This window comes from Aphelocoma coerulescens, chromosome 1, assembly GCF_041296385.1.
Source record: "Aphelocoma coerulescens isolate FSJ_1873_10779 chromosome 1, UR_Acoe_1.0, whole genome shotgun sequence".
NCBI classification, from domain to species: domain Eukaryota; kingdom Metazoa; phylum Chordata; class Aves; order Passeriformes; family Corvidae; genus Aphelocoma; species Aphelocoma coerulescens.
In genome coordinates, this window is record NC_091013.1 from 62,501,909 (window position 1) to 62,523,225 (window position 21,317).

The 21,317-nt window shown below is 36.8% G+C and overlaps 1 protein-coding gene across 1 annotated transcript in view; it reads right to left on the reverse strand.

Moving 5' to 3' along the window:
- The window catches only part of VWA8 (von Willebrand factor A domain containing 8), a 183,136-nt gene that overhangs the window by 52,357 nt on the left and 109,462 nt on the right, over positions 1–21,317 (reverse strand). The window contains exons 26-33 of the mRNA XM_069009782.1: positions 20,148–20,299; positions 11,485–11,593; positions 10,430–10,568; positions 8,957–9,159; positions 2,274–2,390; positions 1,736–1,800; positions 1,511–1,636; positions 771–880 (exon numbers count right to left, since the gene is read on the reverse strand). Coding sequence (XP_068865883.1) covers positions 771–880; positions 1,511–1,636; positions 1,736–1,800; positions 2,274–2,390; positions 8,957–9,159; positions 10,430–10,568; positions 11,485–11,593; positions 20,148–20,299 — 1,021 coding nt within the window. The remainder of the gene's footprint in view (positions 1–770; positions 881–1,510; positions 1,637–1,735; positions 1,801–2,273; positions 2,391–8,956; positions 9,160–10,429; positions 10,569–11,484; positions 11,594–20,147; positions 20,300–21,317) is intronic.

Genomic DNA, 21,317 nt, shown 5'->3' on the forward strand with positions numbered 1-21,317 from the left:
TACATAATGGCCAAAACCTATGAACTGTTAGGTGGGATGCACACGTACTTCCAGTCTTCTTAAACCAAGTAAACTAAAGATTCTGTGCACCAAGATCAAATGCTCCAGATTGAAAAGGCTATCAGATTTTAAGACAGACAGATCTTACCAGGCAGAATGACGACCTTTGGAGATTTCTGCCTTACTCTGTAACTAAGACATGCCTCAATGCCTAGCACCATCTGGGAATTTTACTGATCAAATTCCCCCTAACTTTTAACACAGGTGTGACGGCCTCAATGGCCTCCTGCACACTATCAACAGAACTACAGAAACTGTGACTTCTGTTTTAACAGTAGGTGGCTTGCATTTTTCTAAGGGTTGGGAAATCTTTTCTAGCTCATCTGAGTGTGAGTAGCAGACCTGCAAAAGTCTACAGCCTGGACTCATTAACATATTTGTTCCCTTCTATTCCTGTTCTAATTCCTGCCTAGTCATCTTTCTTCCTTTTCCATTCTACATGCTTGTCTGTTTGCTGAAAGTCCACGACTGAGGGTCTTGAATGCTACAATGAAACAAAAATGATTTATTCAAAGAACTTGAAGTTTGATCATGGAATGTGCCATGCCTTGACAAAAGCTGTTATTATTAACCAAATATGATAAGGGGGGCAAAAACAGAATCAGAGAGATGGTTACTCAGACCTTTAAAGAGCCTTGTTTGTGCAGCTGCAAACAGAAATGATAAAAAGAAAAAAGAAAAAAGGAACTAGCCAAATTTGCATTCAATACCTGTTGTTAAGCCAAATCCCATGTCAGCTGGCTCTTCACTCAATGCATGCAGCTGGCAAACCTCACTGTCTTGAGCTTCCATATGGGCACGCTTGGTTAAAAGAAATTTCCTGGAAAGGATACACATTTATAATAATTCCCAACTAAAGTTGTAACTTTAAACAATGACTTTTATCTTCGGAAACAGTGAAAACATTCTACATTTATATAAACAAGGTTATCAACACCTTTTGCTAAAACTAAATATAATTTCCCAAACATCTGTACGATAGGAAAGGGTAGGCCAGCAAGTGGCAGATTTGTCTTCTGGTAACTATTTACACACTTTCATTTGCTGTGCATTCATGAAAATGAGACAGCAGAATAACATTTCTTTCATATGACCGTGAAAGTAAAGGAAGCAGGCTCTAACTCTGGATAATGTGTCTGTATTTCCAGAGATAGGTCCACCAACATTCTCATTTCTGAAGTTCAACACCACCTCAGTAAAATTGATATTAACACACATACAATCAAAGTTAGTCTAGACTTTCAGAGGCTGGCATATCCTCTTCATTTCCTACTCTAAAAGCCTACCTGCAAATTCACCTCAGCAAATTTGCATCTTAAACACCTACTTTTCAAGTCCATCCAGTCTCACAAACAGAAAAAACCAAGTAGGAGACCAGGAGTGAAACTCCTGAACACAAACGAGACACAAACAAGAAATAATGCTGTCAAGAAAACTAGGCTGAACTAACTTATTTGTTTTGTTTTCCACCAAGAGCCACCGGTCTTCAGCCACCAGGAAAACAGATTTCAGACTGATGGGAAGTGAGATGGTGTGAGTTTGACCCTCCAATACATCCAGTACAATAAGGTGGTTTCTATAAAATTGGAAGGCAAGAAAAGAATGATCAGATAGGGATATACACAAGGAGATCCGATATAAATCAATTTAATAGAAGGATATAATTTACTCTCACCCTGTTTCTTTGTAGAACACCAGCCAGTTTTTGTGTGAAAACTCTCGGCACATTTTGTAGTTGCTCTGTATAAAATACATCATAGGGCAATTAGTGTTTGTTAGATTTGTCCCAGTGAGTTTCCCTGACTCCTCTGAAAGTGTACTAGTTTTTTTCCTTTATTTAGAAGAATCCACAGCTTTAATTACCTCTCAAAATGCTATCTAGCTTGCCTTGTTCCTACTCATAAATTGCATCATAACTGAGTTCATTATTTTGCACATAATTAATTGTAACGAAATGTTCCATTATTTCCAGTTCTAGGCCTAAAAAGGGATATTTTAAAGATACATATCTTCAGACAACTTATTTATATTTCTTCTATCAATATTCCATAACAATGCTATTTTATGTGTAAGACATTTAAACATAAGAGTAAACAATTAAATGCTTGGGCTGTAAAACCAAGAAAAATGTAATGATCCTGGGGTAGTTTTTCCAATACGGACATTTGCTTCTAAAAAAACTGAGTATAATAGCAGCAGGTGCTATTCCTCACCATCTCTTCTTTGTTGCTCCACCAAGATGTTCTCTTAGGAGAGTCTTGAGCATCTGGTGAGAGCAAAAGTCGGCGAAGAGCACCACTGCTTGTATCCAGCAACAACACAACATTGCTCTGTAAATGAAAAGCAGATCCATGTACATCTCAAGCCCATTTAAGAGACTACAACAAAACTATCTGAAGCACTTTCACAACTCGAGCCACTTAGGACATTTTGAAAAGATCATCTAGATTTTGTTGCAAAACATAAGCTGGATTTTCTTGGTTCATTTCAAATTTCATAGAGAAATTGAATTGAAGAGGTTAAGTACATGCAAGGGCTGGAATGATATTACAGTTTTTCCATAGCATTTTATCTGTACATCTCATATTCACTTCTGCATAATTTCTAGGAACAGGACTAGTATCATTTGCACACCTAAGATGCAGCTACTGGTAAGAGATATTAGTTCTGTCAAGTCACTAAAATATTTCACTTCAGTTTTTATGTTTGCTTACCATTTTTCTACTGTACCCATTGCTTAAGTCCCACTGAAGGTGAAAAACTGGTGAAAGAAAAAATGACTCAGTACTTTCTCTCCAAGTTCATATTTCTGATACTGTGGAGCCTATTAAATATTCCAGAGTGTGACATCCTTCTGTGACCTGCACACTCTTGATAGCTTATAGTGTCCGAGATAGGACAGCTGTTGGAGGACAGCAGGATGACTGAAGAGGATGAAGACCAGAAGCAGACACAAATCTCCATGTATCACATGAAAATATAGTCTGCTAAATTTTGAATTTCATCAAATTTCTCATTTGTTCCTCAATGCCCAAGGGTCAACACATGCTGTCAAATGATGGGGGCTTTTTAAGCATTTCTTTTTGCAAAGTACTACAGCTGCTCCTAATGTTTTTAACTAAGAATTCAAGACAATTGTCATTCAGGGCCAACCTTAACTGCATCAAATGAAATTTAAAAGGTACAAAGGAATAAGTTAATTAAGCCTTGGGTTCAGTTTTTTGTTTGCCATTCAAGGAAACGTTCAGCTCTGCAAGGACATTAGGTTCTGCAAGGATGTACTAAAAGTAAACTGCCTACGTACAACATGTGCAATAACGCACAATAGACGTTAAGGAAGTAAAACATAAATTCCCACGAATTCCCCTAAATAAAACAAATACAAACAATCTGAGTCACAGCAGTTTTGTTCTTTTTGGGTACTCTTCATACTTTCACTAGAAATACTTGTGAGAGTTAACTTTAATAATGACAGTAATTTGAAGCTAAATATGGTAAAGTATTTAAAATATTATCATGTTATTTGGAGCATTTGGGAATTTCAGTTCAAGTTCAGTATTTCTAAAAAAAGAAGCTTGCTTATGTATTACAAACCAAAATTATAGAAATGTGGTTCAGGAAAATAAAATAGGACATTTGCTTTGGATTTTGGTTTCCTGCCATATTTCATTTATAAAATCCTGAAACAGCATTAGCCTTCCACGTGAGATAAAGAACACATACAAATCAATTACATTCTTCCACTTAGTGTTAAATTTATGAGAGCAGTTGGTAGTATAAAAAGCTTCTCTACTCCACCCCTTTTGATGTTAATAGTTTCCTTCTGTGCTAAGTGACTGATGTATATTCTGTCTGTGTTTAAGAATAGATTTTTGCGTCACTTGTGAACACATCCAAGAGCAGCTCTGGCAGCTCTTCAAGTGGGCTGGGAAAAGACACTGGTGTGCAATTCCACTGCGTTTGTTCTTGACTGGGAGAAAAGTAACCTTTGGGCGACCTCCCGACCCCAGTGTCTGGAATTCCAAGCTCTGGACAGATGCAATAACCAATCTTGTGAAATGATGTGCCTTTATTTTTAGTTACTGCAAAGTTTCCCTTTACTTACTGCTGATTTTATTTTAACCGGCATTTCCCCTAAGAAGTTCTTAAACCAAACAGGGCTTTGACTTCATTTTGCTGGTGTGGGAAGTTGTTCCTTATGGTTTTGCAGTAAGAGGGGAGAGCTTGCAGAAGTTTCAGAGTGGGACAGTGCAAATAACTCAGTTTAACATTCTTGTATTCTTCTCAGCAAATTCACTCTCAGTTTTGATCTCTTCTGCCCTCGATGCTCATGTCCTGAGCAAGCAAGCTGCAAACACAAGTTCTTCTTAGCTGTCAGCTTCAGACTGAGGCTGATCCTTAGCTAGGCAGGGTAATCATACATCCACTTGCCTCCTGTCCCACCTTTTCTCACTCAAGGATCCCTTGAGTGATAGAAACATAACAATCCTGACACTGTAAATATTAGGCACACATACAAACATTAACACACTGTCCAGCAGGTTCAGTTGGAAAAAGTCTGTGCCAGAATTTATGGTTTGGGGCTCAAACCGTCACATCTTCAGAGGTAGAGAAATGTATGCAAGTAGATTACTGCTGTTCTAATTAATGCAAGTGGTATCTTTCAGATGGTTTGGGAGACTTTATTGTACTCAAGATTTCAGAGAACTGAGAGCAACAAGTAGAAGTATAAGCTTCGTGCTTATGGAAAATGAGCCTTCTTCCATTCTACAGAAGGTGCATACATTTCTATTTAAGCAGACCTTTACTATAAGGTGTATTCCTAGAAAAGGAACGTCTTATATAATATAATATAAAAAAAAAAAAGGGAAATAGTTTTTTAAGAAAATAAGAAAATACACCCTTTGCTCTGAAGACAAATGTCAGAATATTATGGGGACTAGAGGTTACAGAAGTTACCACTACTATGTTACTGGTACTTCCATATTCAGGTCCTCACTTGTGCTTCAGGCCAGATCACAAACTGTTAAAAGAAGTCTTCTTTTAAAGAATGGTTGCCATCTTCTACACGTGGTGAGTGAGGTGGATCTCTGTGTCACTTTCTGTGCCACAGACTCCCTCACTCCCTTGTTATCAGAGAGCTTTGACAGACCTGCAGGAGCACGTGGGACAGGGAAAAGCATTTCCCTCCCTCCCCACCCCACTTCCTGACCAAGAAAGATAAAAGCAGAGTTAAAGCATGCTGGCAGGACACTGCCTGGAAAAAGCTTGTTGTGCTCCCTAAGGTAGACTGCAGGTTACTCTGTTTATCCAGTTGTAGCCTTTCAACACAGTGAAGTGCTTGTAAAAAAACCTGGAAGTGTGCTGTTAATTTACAGGCAAATCAATTCTACACGTGCAGTTTGCTCCTAAAACCCCACATTAAATCATGCATGAAGGTTATCAGAATTCTTTTTGGTCTGTACTTGCTCTCCTTCTGAGCAGTAGAAGTGATAGATGCAGAAAGAAAAAGGAAAGTGCATATGGCGGGGACAAAGATTTAGCAGAAAATAAGAGTAGGCCTTGAAGTACTTGTGGGGAGGACAGATGGCAGAGGCACTGCTGCTTTGAAAAGATGAATGCAATTCCCATCTTACAAAGAAGTTACTTGAGATTTCTGAAGACTCCTTGCAAAGTCTATGAGTTTAGTCTGAACAAAAAGATAGAGTCAAACCAGCTTGCACTCATTGAGACCAATGGCCACCGTGAGGAATAAAATCATCTATCCTTTCTTTCAAGAAGATGTAAATATGGCTTAAAATCAGATAAATCTCCCACTTGTGCCATTAAGTTAAAGCTTTGAGGAGTTTACTTTCAGTAAAATTTTATTTAAAAGGACAGGAAGGAATGATGATTTTTCATTTTATTTCACTGGAGGGCTCTACTGAATCTAGATGGATGTCATCTGGGAACAAGATAAAACATACAAGCTTATTTGAAGAGCCACAACATCATCATCATCTCATCTTTTCCAATAAGGTTATCATCCATTTTAAATTGTTCTTTTTCATAACTTAGTCAGAAACATTCATCTCCAAAGATCTCTATTAAAAGAAAAAAATGGAAAAAACTGCTTTTGGTATTGTCTAATTAATGGATTATATTATTTATGAAATAGCAGCTGTCAAATGGCCCTTTTATTTAATAAATGCAAGTTCTTATTTCTACAAATATTGTTAATACTTCTTAGTCTTCTTGCAACTAAACACAGATGAATCTCTAAAGCATCAAATACATTTTTTATATTACTTGTTCTTCTTGTTTTGTTTGATGCACCCCTGGTACAATGAGCTAACACTTGTAGTGTTGCCCAAAATGCAGATGTGCTACTAATCTACTTTTCTTAATGTATGAATGCTGCAAGTTCTGAGTTTATGCCTGCCAGTGATCTTAGTACACCCAAATGTAGGCATCTTGATTATATGTCAAGCATCCTTCCGTAGTCAGTGGAAAGAGAGAGACACATCCAGAGGGCAATTAAACATATTCTACTTTAGCTGAGATGAAACGCTCTTCAGGTCACCTTTATTCTCCCAGCAAATACAGAAGGTACTTGGATTATTATCTTAGATCATATGCTTACCTGCTAACATCAATAATAATGGATTAAATTTCATACACAGCAACATTCACCTCATTTCACAGGTGCACAGAGCACATGATTTTTCCATGGCTCCATTGCAGGGAGAGTTAGGAATAAAACCTAAGCTCTATGTGAAAAAATTACACTGCTTGAGAATCCCTCTTGTGATTCAGTGGGAACTAGAGATCCTAACACTTGAAACACAACATAAGGAATGATAGCAGTGGCTGTGAAGACGATAACAGCAGCACTCGTCTAACCTGTGCTTCAGTGCCTCACTTAAAAACCAATCCCAAACAAATTACCAATGTAGTCCGTGGATACGAGCATACAATATACAAGAGAATAATTCTTCTTCTTTTTTTGTTTTCTGTTCAAGCTGCTTAAGTTCTCAAGAAATCTAAAATTACTTTTGAATGGTGTTCTAAGTATAGGACTTTTTGCAACCCAGTTTGTAATTAAATGAAACATATTTTCACAAACAGTGAGTAAGGTCTGCCTTAATGGTAAAAATATGTAAAAAGCCCTAAGGTAATGCAAAACATTCTGAATATTTTAATTTTGTACTATTTTCCAGTCTAAAACAGGCTTATTTCCAGACAGGATATATTCACCTGTAGCACTTGCCAAGAAAGGCAAGTCTGAAACTGGCAATATTTAGCTCTGTCAGAGAAAAACATGAGGTTACAGCATGACTGAAGTCATCTGGAAAGGGAAATGAACTGCCACAGTTTCTCCACAGAACAAATTTTACTTCAGAGTCAGAAAAATATATCTCTCATACTATCACTAAAAGATATATTCCACGAGGACAGCCAAAACCAGACTGAGATAACTACCTAAAGCTTCACAGAAGAACCTTCATTTCTGACACCAAATGCTACTGTGATCTGGTTAAAAACAAAATGGTAGGAATTTTGGAGACTTAGAAAGCAAAGAATATTGCTGCTTTATATTAAAAAGTGTGAGACATTCTAAACATTCTTAGCTACAAGACAGACTGCCATCTGTTTTAGTTTCCTGCATGAACTGCGCCAAAGAGAGCCAAGAATTATTTAGAACCAAACAAATGTGCTATGTGCATCTCAAAATAGCCCAAATGGTATTTCTATCGCTGTTCAACAAGCAGGTAACCTCAGAACCATATTTTTTCCAGTTTGCCTTGGAAAGTATCCAGTAGGCAGCTGCACCTGCATAGGCAGTTCTACAAAAGGCAGAAGAATTGTGTTTCTCATAAGGCACTGAGCTTAACTGTAGCATTTGATACCAGAAAGTGGCATCAATACCCAACAAGTGTTCCTGGAACAACAGTATTGCAGAAACACTAGAAATGACTGAAAACTATTAACACCCCAACTCAACGTAGGAAAGGTTCTTCTAGATGGAAGTATTTCACCTACTGAAAAATCGACAGAAGAAATTCAAAGAAGGGAAAAACCAAACAATAATGATCAGATTTAACGCCCGTATCAAACCATAGTGACTGGTAGCATAATAAACTATTATTAATATTAAATAATGAACAGCAGCAGCCCAGTATACATTGTTGTGTCTTCCCACTCCTGGGCAAAGAGGTTTTGAATTGGAAATTTTACAGTCAGTTCACAGATAGTAAGAGAAAGTGCAAAGTATGTAATAGTTGTCTTTAAAAAAAGCATTTGAGTCAAACCAACACTGAAATTGTCAGTGGTTCTCAGTTTACATTGCTGATGTCAAGGCTTACCCTAGTCTTCCTTCTAGTCTCGACACTTCATGTTACAGAACAAGAAATATAAGGATTCACAAAACAAATCACAAATAGTGTCACAGAGCAAACACAAGCAACATTTTACTTTGTGACTCAGAAAACATCTCTTTGAAAAGTAAAAGGGGGACAAGATTGGAGCAGAACTTAAGTTCACATAAAACACTTTACTCTGCACTTTACAAACATATGCTGTTTCACTGAGACTCCTGAACTTTATCTACTCTCCCCCTTTCTCCCATAAAGGCCAATCTTCGTCTATCAGTAAGAGAAGATAAGCAGGTAGAACTCAGCTTCAAGAATAGAAGAGGACATTGTCCAGCTAAAGAGTGCAAGAGGAAAATCTCCATATAAAACCTAATGCTGAAGGCAACTCCCGAGCTACAAGTACAGTAAAAGAGAGAACATTCAGCAGGCGATAGCCTAGTCTAGACTATTTCAGTCTATAGAGGTTGAGTCCCCAGTGATTTACCCTCATGATACTACTTTGCTCATGACTAAACATTTAGCTAGAATTTAATTTTTTTTACCTCCTCTTCATGTAGAACCACTTGACCTTTAAGTGGATTTCCCAGTGGTGCTGCAGTCACAAAAGGTTGCCAGACACTTCCAACTGTTCTTGGGAAGAGGTCATAAAGATCCACAAAGTATCCACTCTTACTAGAAATGTTCATGAAGTACAAGGAAACAGGATTGCATGTAGTAACATAAAGAGTATTTTCATGTTCCTCTTCTGAAATAAGAAAACAAAATAGTGAAAGGCTACTGACATTGTCCATTTCTCTTCTGGAACTAGGTATGTCATAAACTTGGCAGATGATACAGCAAAAAGTACTGAAAAATTACCACTGCTGACAAGGGAGATAAAAAGAAATAATCTCTTGATATTAACTAAATGTTAACAGCCAGAATCTCGCCACAACACTATTAACTCTAAACAAGTAGCCCAAGACATACTTGTGTAGGCGTGACTGCAGTGTCTGCCAGCTGCTAGCATGTTCATCTGATTTTGTTTGTGTATAATCTTGGTTCTTCTTCTTTCTCTATCCCATCCTCCCTTTAAATTCATGTATTTATTAATTAAACATGGATTGAATGCAAACACTGCACAGAACTTTTCGCATAAACCAATTCCGTAATAATTTCAGACAATTCCTGAAATCAATACAAAGCTACCTAATTTCTGTTTCGTTGCCATGAAAGTCTGCTAATGTATTTATAAATTGGACTGCAAGTAGAAAAAGCAGCATTCCAGGTTTGATCATTATGATCTCTTTGTAATACATAGTAATGTTTAGACATGCTTAATGATGAACCCTAAAAACATTTATGAATACTTCCAATGGTGCAATACACTCTGGGACATATGCTGTAGAGGTAACCAAGGCATGTTTGGTCCAGGAAGAAAGAATCAGTATGAGCACAGAGGAAAAAAGCACAACACTCTCCAAGTTAAAAGATTTATATTAAAATTGAATTGAGAGAGGAAAAGTCAAAGAATCGCTTTTGTCAAGTCATGCCATGTTGAACACACAAATTTAACAAACTTGCAATTTTGTGGCTGTGTTCTACTTTAATTACACATCTTTCTCTTAGTTTGAGAAAGATGCATATCCTTACAATGACCACAATGACTCAGTGAAATTATGATCTGATTTCAGGGATTATTTTTGCATTTCACCTATAATAAAAAAAAAAAAAAAAGGTAAATTATTATTCCTATAGTCCACTCCCATACTCCATATTTTTAATTCCCATATTACAATTCCTAGTATTATTCCTATACTCTATTGCAAGCATACCTAGAAATACACACTACTATAAATGCATTGAAGTATTGTTACTACGCTTGAAATTCCTCATACTGCCCTTTTATATTCTGCCAGCAGCTATTGGCAAGCACTTATGAAATCAACAGCCCAGTCACTCCTCATCTCCAGGACATCTCACCTATTTGTAACATTGCAGATCATTACAGAAGTCAGTAGCTTTCCTTACTGTACCTTGTGTTACTGTGACATCACAAATTAAGTTAATTTCATCTAAAGGCAGTGTCCAATAAGCAAGTTCTTCTGTGAAACTGATGGACCTGGCTTCATGTCGTTCCAGTGGAAAGCCTTGAATATTTAAGTACACAGGGCCCTAGAACAAATAATAGCAATGAAGGCTTCCTAAAATATTCCACTCCCCATTCTTTATGAAAATATAAAAGCCTTCTTCATGCTGTAATGCTACTAACAACAAAAAACTACTAAATAATTTTTAAATTTAATATGAAACAAAGGGAAAAGGAAATGCCTTTTCTATGAATTCTCTGAATGTCCATACTTCCATTTCCTTTACAGTATAGAAACCTTGTGACTCTCTTCTTTAGTCTTTCAATGGTTTGGAACCATTATCACTTAGTAGCACGAAGGAGGTATCATGTACTGATAAAACACAGTTCATACAAGGAAAATGCCAGAGTATTTCTGTTTCAAAGAAATTAAATGGCAATTTCTTATTATATAAAGTTTAAATCTCACCCATAGACCACATCAGAAGTACAGGTTTTTCCTTACTCGCTGGAGTAATAATTACTGAACTTAAGCCAAGAACTCAGAGCTGAAAACGACTTAGAAACTTTGGCTGCAGATCAAATTGTACCAAAGGTTCAGATTCAAGCTAAAGACCTGTATGAATTCAGCTGCATGCAAGATAGAAACAGAAAACAGTTTTCTTTTCAGTCTCTGATCTTAGCCAAAAATTGAGATCTGGGGCCTGTAACTGGCCACCCCCAATCATCCAAAACAGCTACAAAGTTCTTTCAGACAAGGTATTTTCAATATTTTTCAAGAACTTCTGGCCAAGCTTACTGATTTTCAAGCACATCTTACGTTGTGAGGCATACAAATATGGTAATTTTCCTAGTCAGTGTAAAAACTCCAAGAACAAGTGACAAGGACCATGCCTTGTATACACTGCTTTTCCTGAAGAAATTAATCACATTTTAGATTCTTCACATCCTAATACATAAAACCAGTATTATATAAATTAAAAAATAATTTAAAAGACAAACCTTTACATCTATTTTTTGAGTTTCTGATGGACACAGCATTTTCTGTTGTGCATTTCCTGGCCGATCGACTTTCCAGTAGCCCATAAATTTATGTTCTGGTAATGGCAGTCTGTCAAATAATGTAGGAACAAATGAATATTTACATTTATTAACCAGTAAGTGATATGGAATAAATAATTTAGACAACTGCATTTTTCCAACAAAATATATCCGAAGATTCCCTTGCAGAAGATGTTTCCTTGCTAAAATATTTCATTCGTTTTTACATTTTAAATCACAAAAAATTAGCCTTCTGGACTACTAATACAGACACAACCTAAGCAGTATCATAGAAGAAGAAGCAATGCATATAATAGGGCTTGAAAAGGAAAAGTTTTCCAGTCTGAATTATGTGAGACATGCAGCAAAATAGATCCGAACCATCTCTTGCTTTGCTTTATTCAGATCAGGCAGGGTGGGACAGCACCCCTTAAAGGAACTCCTGTCAGTAGCTCATTCTTCTAAAAGAGCAGCAGAATAAGCACAGTAAACACTGAGGCTTGTTAACCATGCAATGAAAGTTCTGCAAATTATTTTTGTTTATTGTACTACGGCTCACATGAACAAAGGCAAAGGAATACAGGCATGAGAGTATCCCACTGCCCTCTGGCCAGTACAATCTACAGAGCGGACAGGGACATCTTCAAAACCCACATTTGCTTGCCTTGGTCTTATTTCCTCATTTCTGTACCTTTTATCTAAGGAAGAAATATGTGGACCACAACAAAGCTCATTTTTACAGGGAAAGAAAATGCTGATGTGTGACAATGTAACATCACAGCAAAGGAGAGACAGCACACTTTTTCTTTCTTTCTTTCCTCTGAAGTGATTTACAGCCACTGAAAGCAGTTTGACTTCACTAATTGGCATGAATACCTTCAAACTAATGATCTCATAACTTCTGGCTTCTTTTATTTGGGACCAGTCACTCCTAAAGAGGCCTCCTATCAAAACAGCATTCTGTGTTACATGCTGCTGCACATTATTGTACAGCTACAGGACTTGGCAAGAGAATAGAAGACATTCCTTCTCCCAGTTTCTATAAATATCTTCAAAGTCTATTTTAAGGAAGTTCTCTTAGACTGTTTGTTAAAAGTATCTACGTGGTCTCTTCTGTCCCATCTGATGATGCTCATTCCTACTGCTACAATTATTTTTCCTCTCCTCACCAACCAACCTGACACTTTTCGATATTAGAGGTTTGTTTTATTTCTTCTCTATATTGTTTTCAGAATAAGAAGGGATCCCAAATAAAAAAAAAAAAATTAAGACAGTTGGACTTTATATGAAACTTAGGGAATTTTAGTTTTATTTTATTTTCCCCCTAAGAACTTAAAGGAAAAGGCAGGGAATTAATACAGATATCCCTTAATCTTTGCTACTCATTCAGGAGAGATGTGTTAACATTTCTTAATGGTATATTGACACCAAACCAGGCCAGAAATCGCAGGCAGTCACTCAGCCTCCATCACCATTCTGTGTTTGGACATCTGCCAAGGCAGTCAGACTGCCAAAGACACTGTTTTGCAAACAGAAAATGGTTTGAATGCTATAGATCATTGGTGCTCATAGATAAATAAATTGCCAGCTGCCAGCAATGTGCCATTGGGGCATGTAATGAGGAAAGCACATCTCATTAATTTCCCCTCTTAGTCAAAGAACCATGAGAGTCTTCACTGCCTGTTTGTTGCCTGACTAAAAATATCAATAGATACCAATGTTTGCAGAGTGATTAATTTTGTATTTTTCCTCACTTCATTTTGCATTTTTCCATTCTTTACACCTAGCTAGTATGGCCAAAATTCTTCCCAAATGAAGAAGAGTAATTAAGCCAGATTAAAAAAAAAAACCAAACCAAAAAACCCCAAGTACAATACATAGCAAGTAAGAACATTCAACACCATTAGGAAAAAACATTCATGATGCAGTATTTCAACATATACAAAATTCTTACATAAATTTATTCACGCAGCTAGAAAAACAGGCAATCAGTCAAATCACTAGACTAAATGTCAGTTTAGATGTCTGTGAACCAGAATTTTATTTCAGGCTTCCATTATGGTTTCAAAATGATTTGTTGGCAAAGAGTTGGTTATGTCTTGAGCCACAAGCTGTCTTGTGTGCAAAGAAACCCTGGAGACTTCTTTTTGCTCTATGACTCTTGAGTAGCATAATCTCTGATATGTCTATAATCAGCAATAGTTATTTCCCATTAGCTCAGTGGAACATCAGCTCTCACAAGGATTTGGACTTTGGTTTTAATTCCTTACACATTACTCCCATGGACAACATCCTAGAAATCAACAACTTTACTAATGATCATGAATAGCTACTAAAATTTAAAACAAAACATATGTTAATAACAAGCTCTAACCAAATACCCAGCTTTTTATAGCAACAGAATTAGAGATTGCATTCCCAAATAAACATTTCCACTCTGTTTCAGCTTTCTGGAGATTTTCTTTGCTAATAGTTCCTCTCCTCCCTCAGGAAAACTGATTTCTCCTTTCTCCTAGATTTTTGAGGTTTTGTTCTCTTCCCTGTTTCTGAATGATTTAGTTTCTCTCAGGCAGCAGAGCAAGTCATCATAAACAGAAAAGAGGAGGGAAATATAGATCAGAATTTCAGAATAAAACAGAAAGCAGAGTTCATAATATAAAGCTCTTTGTCAAGAGTTATAGGGATCTCATTCTTCCAGGGCCTGACAATTTTTTTTTATGTCTCACTGCTCTCTCATGTAAATCTGGTCTAAGAGAGACTAGTATTGAAGAAGCTGGTGGCATTAAGATCTTACAATCAGTCTGCTTCCTGAATGACTTTCAGGAGGGAGTGAGGGTGCAGAAGGACTGGAAGAACATGTCCACACTGAAAATGCATATACATCTTAACAGCCTTCCTCTAGTGAATATATATGAAACACATTGAAGTAAGGAAATTACCTTCTTTTCCCAGCACTTATAACAAGCAAATTTTAAAAATAACTTGAACTGACAGGATTAGTAAAAACTTCACTAGATGCTCCTGCCACACTGCTGTATTTCAAATTAATTAACCAAATAGCATTTACATAAAAGGCAGATAGAATACAATGGAAATGTCAACACTGGCAAAAAATCTGCAATGCAAAGAGATCTGATAGGTACAAAAAGTGCAGTGGTTGGGTAAGAATGGTACTAAAACTCCACTGGTCTCTCCAGCTGGGGTGTACAGAGCAATCCATGATTTTTGCCTTCCTCAAAAGAGGGAAAGCGTTACTAGAAGAGAAAAACTACAGGTAGACTGCATTAATTTTGTAAGAAATACAAGATTTAAGAGCAAGATCTAAGGAATTATTCCTGATCAGTTCTTTGATTACGGATCTGTCAAAGCCCGTTGCTTAAGAAAGTTCAAAATTGTTTTTATGTTTATTCAACCCTTAATTTTAGATCCCGGTCTCCTACCAGATTACTGCTGTCCATGAAATGTATACATAAGCATTTTGTATTTTGATCAGAAAAGTGATTGCACAACACCTACAGTTGATGGGCCAATTCTACAAAAAATTACTATTTAACCTGAACTTCTCCATGCACAGCCGTCGAAGGGGAAATGACCTGTCAAAAGATAATTCTCTTGTGCTGCTAGAAAACTTTTTGAAGTGACACCTATAGAACACAATTTCTTTCCATTTTTATATTTTTGATTTAAGAAACAAAATTCATTTTAGGATATTTAAAAAAATGATCAAACAACAAAAAACTTAAATCATCAAACAACTGTGTTCAAAAAGTCAAGAGAGCCTGCTTTATAAAGTTATTTATTTAGCTTTCAGAGAACATACTGAAAGATGGGTATGAATCTTGTAAAACTGAAGTTCCACTGAAAGCAAATTCTTCACTGCCAGACATCATATTAGTACAGCTGAGGACGTGAACTATGAAAGACAACAAAGCTGCTTAATATATGATCTTGTAAACCAGCTCAGTGCTGGCACAGAATGTATTATTCAAGGTCTCCAGTAACAGCCCGTGCTCCATCTAGCTGAAAAGACTTTCACCCCACGTAACCTTTTTGGACTTAAGTAAGATACAGCTTGAAATCAGGAAAATTCCTTGCCAACCATTCTCCATAATTTATCCAAACATATTTTGATTTGAATTATAAGCAGTAGACATTCAGAAGAGTTGTATGTTAAAACTCTTGTTCCCTGGCAATTCCCCTTCCTCAGCTGACCCCACGACACAGCGGGATGACAAGAGATACGTATGATATGAGCCATATCCAGTAATCAACTACAGATTACCTGGGGTGGGGAAAGCAACACAAAAGAACAGTCTCAAGAGAAAAACAAAGCTGTTAACATTTACATATTTACATTACATATAAAAAACTCAGTTCATATAAAACAAATATTGAAGTTATAGCAAGCACCTGGAAGTGAATAGTGACAGGAGGAAAAATGGCAATTTCATCAAGGATAAATGTCAGAATTAGGATTAAATGCTGTTTTACCTAGAAATTGCAGATGGTCTGAACTGCACCAAAATGGCAGATTAACGTGAATTTAGACAAATATTTAACAGATGTCAACAGGAAAAACAAAATGTAATTGTACATAAAGAAAGATAGTAAGTTAGTGCCATGAATAATTCATTTTACCTACTATGTCTTGGCAGACCATCATAGACATCTGCTTTACACAGAGTACTGATAAAAATTATAAACTAGTGGACAGGTGGTACCAGGAGAGACAGACAGTATTTTAACACCTGACAATACTGAACATGTCAGTGCCTTGAAGAATGGTTATCCTACCTGGGAAAAAAAGACAACTGAAGGAAGCAAAAAGACCAAGTAAAGCATTCCTTTACAGGTCTAATATATGATACTAATTTTGCTAATAAATAAATCAGTATCAACAAAATAATTTCTCTCTTGAAAAAACTACTGCAAGAATCATTTTGTAAATGGTCATTACACACCATGTAATCTTCCCTTCCAAGATTAGGTATATTAATTCCAGAGTCTAATCTAAAATACCCATAAGGGTCACTGCTAGCATCTGTTCCATTTCCCCCGGATTTCAGCAATTTCAGCTGGATATATCCCTAAATACTTCTTCTATTGAAACCCTGTATTGTAGCATGTTGCTTGTGTGTCTCATGGGTTTTTTCCTATATTTACAGCAGTTATGTTGCAGCAGCACTTTAAAAAATTCTGACTTGCACAAGTTTTCTTTTCAATTAAGTAATAGGTGACAGACTTCTCCAAAGCTTATTAAAATAAAAATTCATGAATAGTTTGGTCCAAGACATGCTTAGAGAGTACCTGCATAAAGGTGTCAGCATTTCACTATAATGATTTTCCTGTCCCAGAATCTCCTGGAAATGCTTCCGTATTGCAAAATTTAACTGTACAGGATTTGTATTCTTATACAATGATTTTGCTGTTGGTGTGACTAACACCCTCAGGCAGAATTGGTTTGGACTATTATCCCAGTTTTCATTATTACTTAGTAGAATCACTGAGCAATTTATTATGAGAGCTACTAAGTCTTTAAAGTCTACCAAAAAAAGACACAGAAGTCATCTGTGGAGATATGCTGCTGTAGCTAGAACATAGAAATCACACCTAGAAATCACACCTTCAGATTGCCAGCTTGTGAGGGCATAGAAGCAGGTAGGAAAACAAGCTTAAAACAGAAAGTGATCTTGACATGTCATAGAACCAATCTGAAAAAATCCAATACAATAAGAAAAATGTAAGTGTGAAGAAAGCTGCTCACATAGAGCAAAGACGGGGTAAGAGCTATGGAGGGTTTTGCAAAAAGGATGTGAAAATTTATGCTTAGAAAACCAGAGATGAGTTAAATATTGCACAAAATGCAAATATACTGGGGTTTTAAAAAGTCAATACATTTCTAATCTGTACTCTCCTACTATCTACTTGGCTCCAGGAAAAATGAACTTGACCAGTTTCGCACCCAATACTTATGGATGGACACAAATCAAGTGAAGACAAGGATCATAAAAGAAAAATAAAACCAAACAGAGGCCCTAAAAACAGGAAAGATCAAGAGGTGACTTTCTAGTGGTGAGGCTACTTACAAACAAGACTGGCTTGCCCTAGGAGGTTATAGAATTCCTCCTCTGAAGGTTTTCAGGCATGAATCATGAAAGAAATAAGATAAGGTTTTAGAATAACCTGCATCTTTTCTGAAGGAAGTGGGCTGGATTAGATGAACACCATTATCCTATTCTCAGATTCAAGGAAAAAAAATATAGAGGTCAGTACTCTAGTACCTTTTCTGCAGTAGTCCAAACACCATATACCCAATTACCTCAATGTGTCTGTCCATCATGGAAGCTTGCAATATAGGCTGGAACAGATTTGGAGAAATTATCTCAATGTTCTTTAACCTCAAGGCAGAATCAACTGTGCCTAAATCTAAAAGATGTGACTGTAATTCAAGGTGATCTACCTGTGGCTTACAAGCTCCATAGGATTAAATCTCATAACCAAAATCAAGGTTGTCTTGCAATGGAGGAGTAAGAACCTGAAATGCCAGCTGTTGTGGATGTGAATGAGGGATTGAGACCAAAACAGCTACATCATCAGAGCCAGGTGCTCAGCCCAGCAAGGTGAGATGTAACAAAAAGTTGCTTTTATCAGCTGTGTGTGAACTGCTCCTGTAGTTTCTCCTCCCCTGGCCTTCAGTGTATGACGTATGCTCACAGCTGCCTGTCTAGTGAAGTTTTTGATGAGCATCTTGTGGGCATCTTGTAAGTCTGTCATCCTTGGTGTAACCTGTCCTATAAAACCTCAGTGAAGAATTCAAACTGATCAGGTGATTATCTTTAATTCAATATAATTACATTTTTCTTCTATGTTCTCACTTCTAGACTGAGCAGTCCCCAATTACAGCAACATTTCTGTTTCCTAAACCTCTGATTGTCTCATCACTAAAGAGTCCTCTCCCATATCTAATACTTCTAAAATTATACAAAGAGCAAATTTCTCAAAAACGATGACAAGCATTGTAATTCTTTAAAATAGAAATTACCAAGTAACATTCAGCAAAGAAACTACAGCAAGAGTTTCAAGTGTGTTCTGTCAATTTGACACACATTGTATTTGCTCAGGTACTGGTTCCCCAGGCATGTAATAGTCCTGTCATGAAAATTAAAAGGTACACCACAGGCACTACACTGCCAATCTTTTAAAATAATTATATGTAGGATGTTAGTTATGATAACAGTGGTGCTGCAGCAGAAGAAACCTACACATGGACACTTAACACCAAAGAATGGGTAAAGCTGGAAGGGACCACAATGATCATTTGCTCCAACCTCCCTGCTCAAGCAGGGTCATCCCAGAGCACATTGCACAAGGTTGCATCCAAAGGTTGCTGTATATCTCCAGTGAGGGACACTCCACAACCCCTGGGCAATTTGTTCCAGTGTTCAGTCCCCCATACGAGAATCACTATCAATTCATCATGCCATAAAAATAAGTCCCTCCTTAGCAAATATAAAGTATATGTGTCATGTGGCAAACTCAATTCTCCATATATCCATAAAGCTTTTTCCATGAAAGGGAAATATTTGTTTCTTCATAAATAAATTATGTATTAGAGCTCAAGACAGAGTAAGTTTTCTAATCACTTTTTAATATGATCTACTTAAGCCTGTTTTCTGTGAATTTCAGAGGAATGCATTACATTTGTTTCACAGATTCATAGAATAGTTTGGGTTGTAAGGGACCTTAAAAATCATCTGGTTTCAACCCCCCTGCCATGGGCAGGGACACTTTCCAGGTTGCTCAAAGCCCTGTCCAACGTGGCCTTGAGCACTTGCAGGGAGGGAACATCCACAACTTCTCTGAGCAACCTGTTCCAGTGTCTCACCACCCTCGCAGTAAATAGTTTCTTCCTAATACCTGATCTAAACATACCATCTTTCAGTTTAAAGCCATTCCCCCTTGTCCTGTCACTAAAGGCCCTTGTAGAAAGTCTGTCTCCAGTTTTTTCATAAGGCCCCTTCAGGGAGTGGGGGGTGGCTTGAAGATGGGAGGGCATTACTATGTAATGTAGCTGTTTTGATTCTAACCTCTGGAAAAGAGTATATGGTGTAACATGTCAACTGGTAATACAGTTAAAAAATAACAGTGATTTACAAACACATACAAAAATGGGCCTTAGAGCTTATGTGCATTGCCCCATTCAGGAGAAATATTTTTGTAGAGCCCTCTGTGAGCATCAAAGACAAAAACCAGCTACCACTGAAGACAACTTTTTTATCTGCAGACTTAGGTGGTAACTAACCAGACAGAAGTGTATTGCAATTCAATTAAAAACACAGAAAAAGAAACAAGTATTTCCCTTTATTAAGATATACCTGCTTACCTTACAAGCTATTAATATGTACATGGACATTAAAGATTAAACATTAATAATAAGCAAATACTTGATCATGAAGTAATTTATATTGTTGTAACTTATTTGGAAGATTATAAATTTGAACCAGTGGAGGACTGACTTCCAAAAATTCCAGGATGTTTTTAGATCAATTAGCAGCAAGATAACACACTAAAAAAGTGATCATGAGAAACATGTCTTCTTAATATATATCTTATGTTATTCTTACTCCTTGGCCAGCTGTACATTGGTCGGTTTTGCTCCAATAGGTATCCCATATTTGTGCAAAGTCTTGTATAAAATTTCACGCATTTCATTGTTGTAGGAGTCAAAGTCAAATACGTTTCGAACAACATTTGCGAGCCCTTCAGATGGAAATTTCTGTAAAGAAACAGACCCCCAGATATCTTTTACTGACTATTAACTTACAGCATATCATTATGTACTTCTAAAATGAACAATTATAACATTAACTTTGCTTGACACACAAGTGCTCAAGTAATCTTTACTTTTTATTTCCAGAACATCGTTTCAAGTTAGAATGAAGTCACTGACACTAAACTTGACTTAAACAAAAAAGCATGTGACAATTATTTAATACTAAACACCATTAATGGTTTAAAGAATTGTTTTCATTATATACATAACAAGATGGTGCAATCATTGGAGAATATAATTAATACTAGCCTGTATTTTTAAAATTTGCTTTCTGTAAACCGTGAAGATCTGACACAAATACACATATTCATATAATTCACCCATACAATCAATTTAAGAATTCTGACTCTTAATGCGGGATATAGAGAAGCAGATAATACACTCCTTGGTTAACAAAAATATTTTAGGTCATGATGGATTTTAGTAGAAACAGAAATTCACTTAAGATTCACAAACTTTTTTTTCTTAGGGAAAAATACTAGTTGAAATGTGCTATGTACATTTAAAAACCCCAAATATTTATCAGACTTTCATTAGTACCTTCAAAAGAAATGAAAGTTTTGTTACTGTGCTGGACTGGTTATTCTGGATGAGGAATTAAATGGTTGGATGGTTGCATCCAGAGGGTAGTGGGCAATGGCTCAAGGTCCTGATGGAGATGGGTGACTAATGGTGTTCCTCGGGCATCCGTACTGTGACCAGGACTGTTTATTATATTCATCAGTGACATAGTGGGATTGAGTACACTCAGAAAATTTGCAAATGATACCAAGCTGAGTGGTACACCTAACATGCCTGTGGGATGGAATGCTATCCAGAGGGACCTGGAGAGGTGGAGAAGTGGAGCCACAGGGATTTCATGAGGATCAACAAGGCTGTGTGCACAGTCCTGCACCTGGGTTGGGGTAAGCACTGGTATCAGCACAGGCTGGGGAATGAACCGATCAAGAGCAGCTCTGAC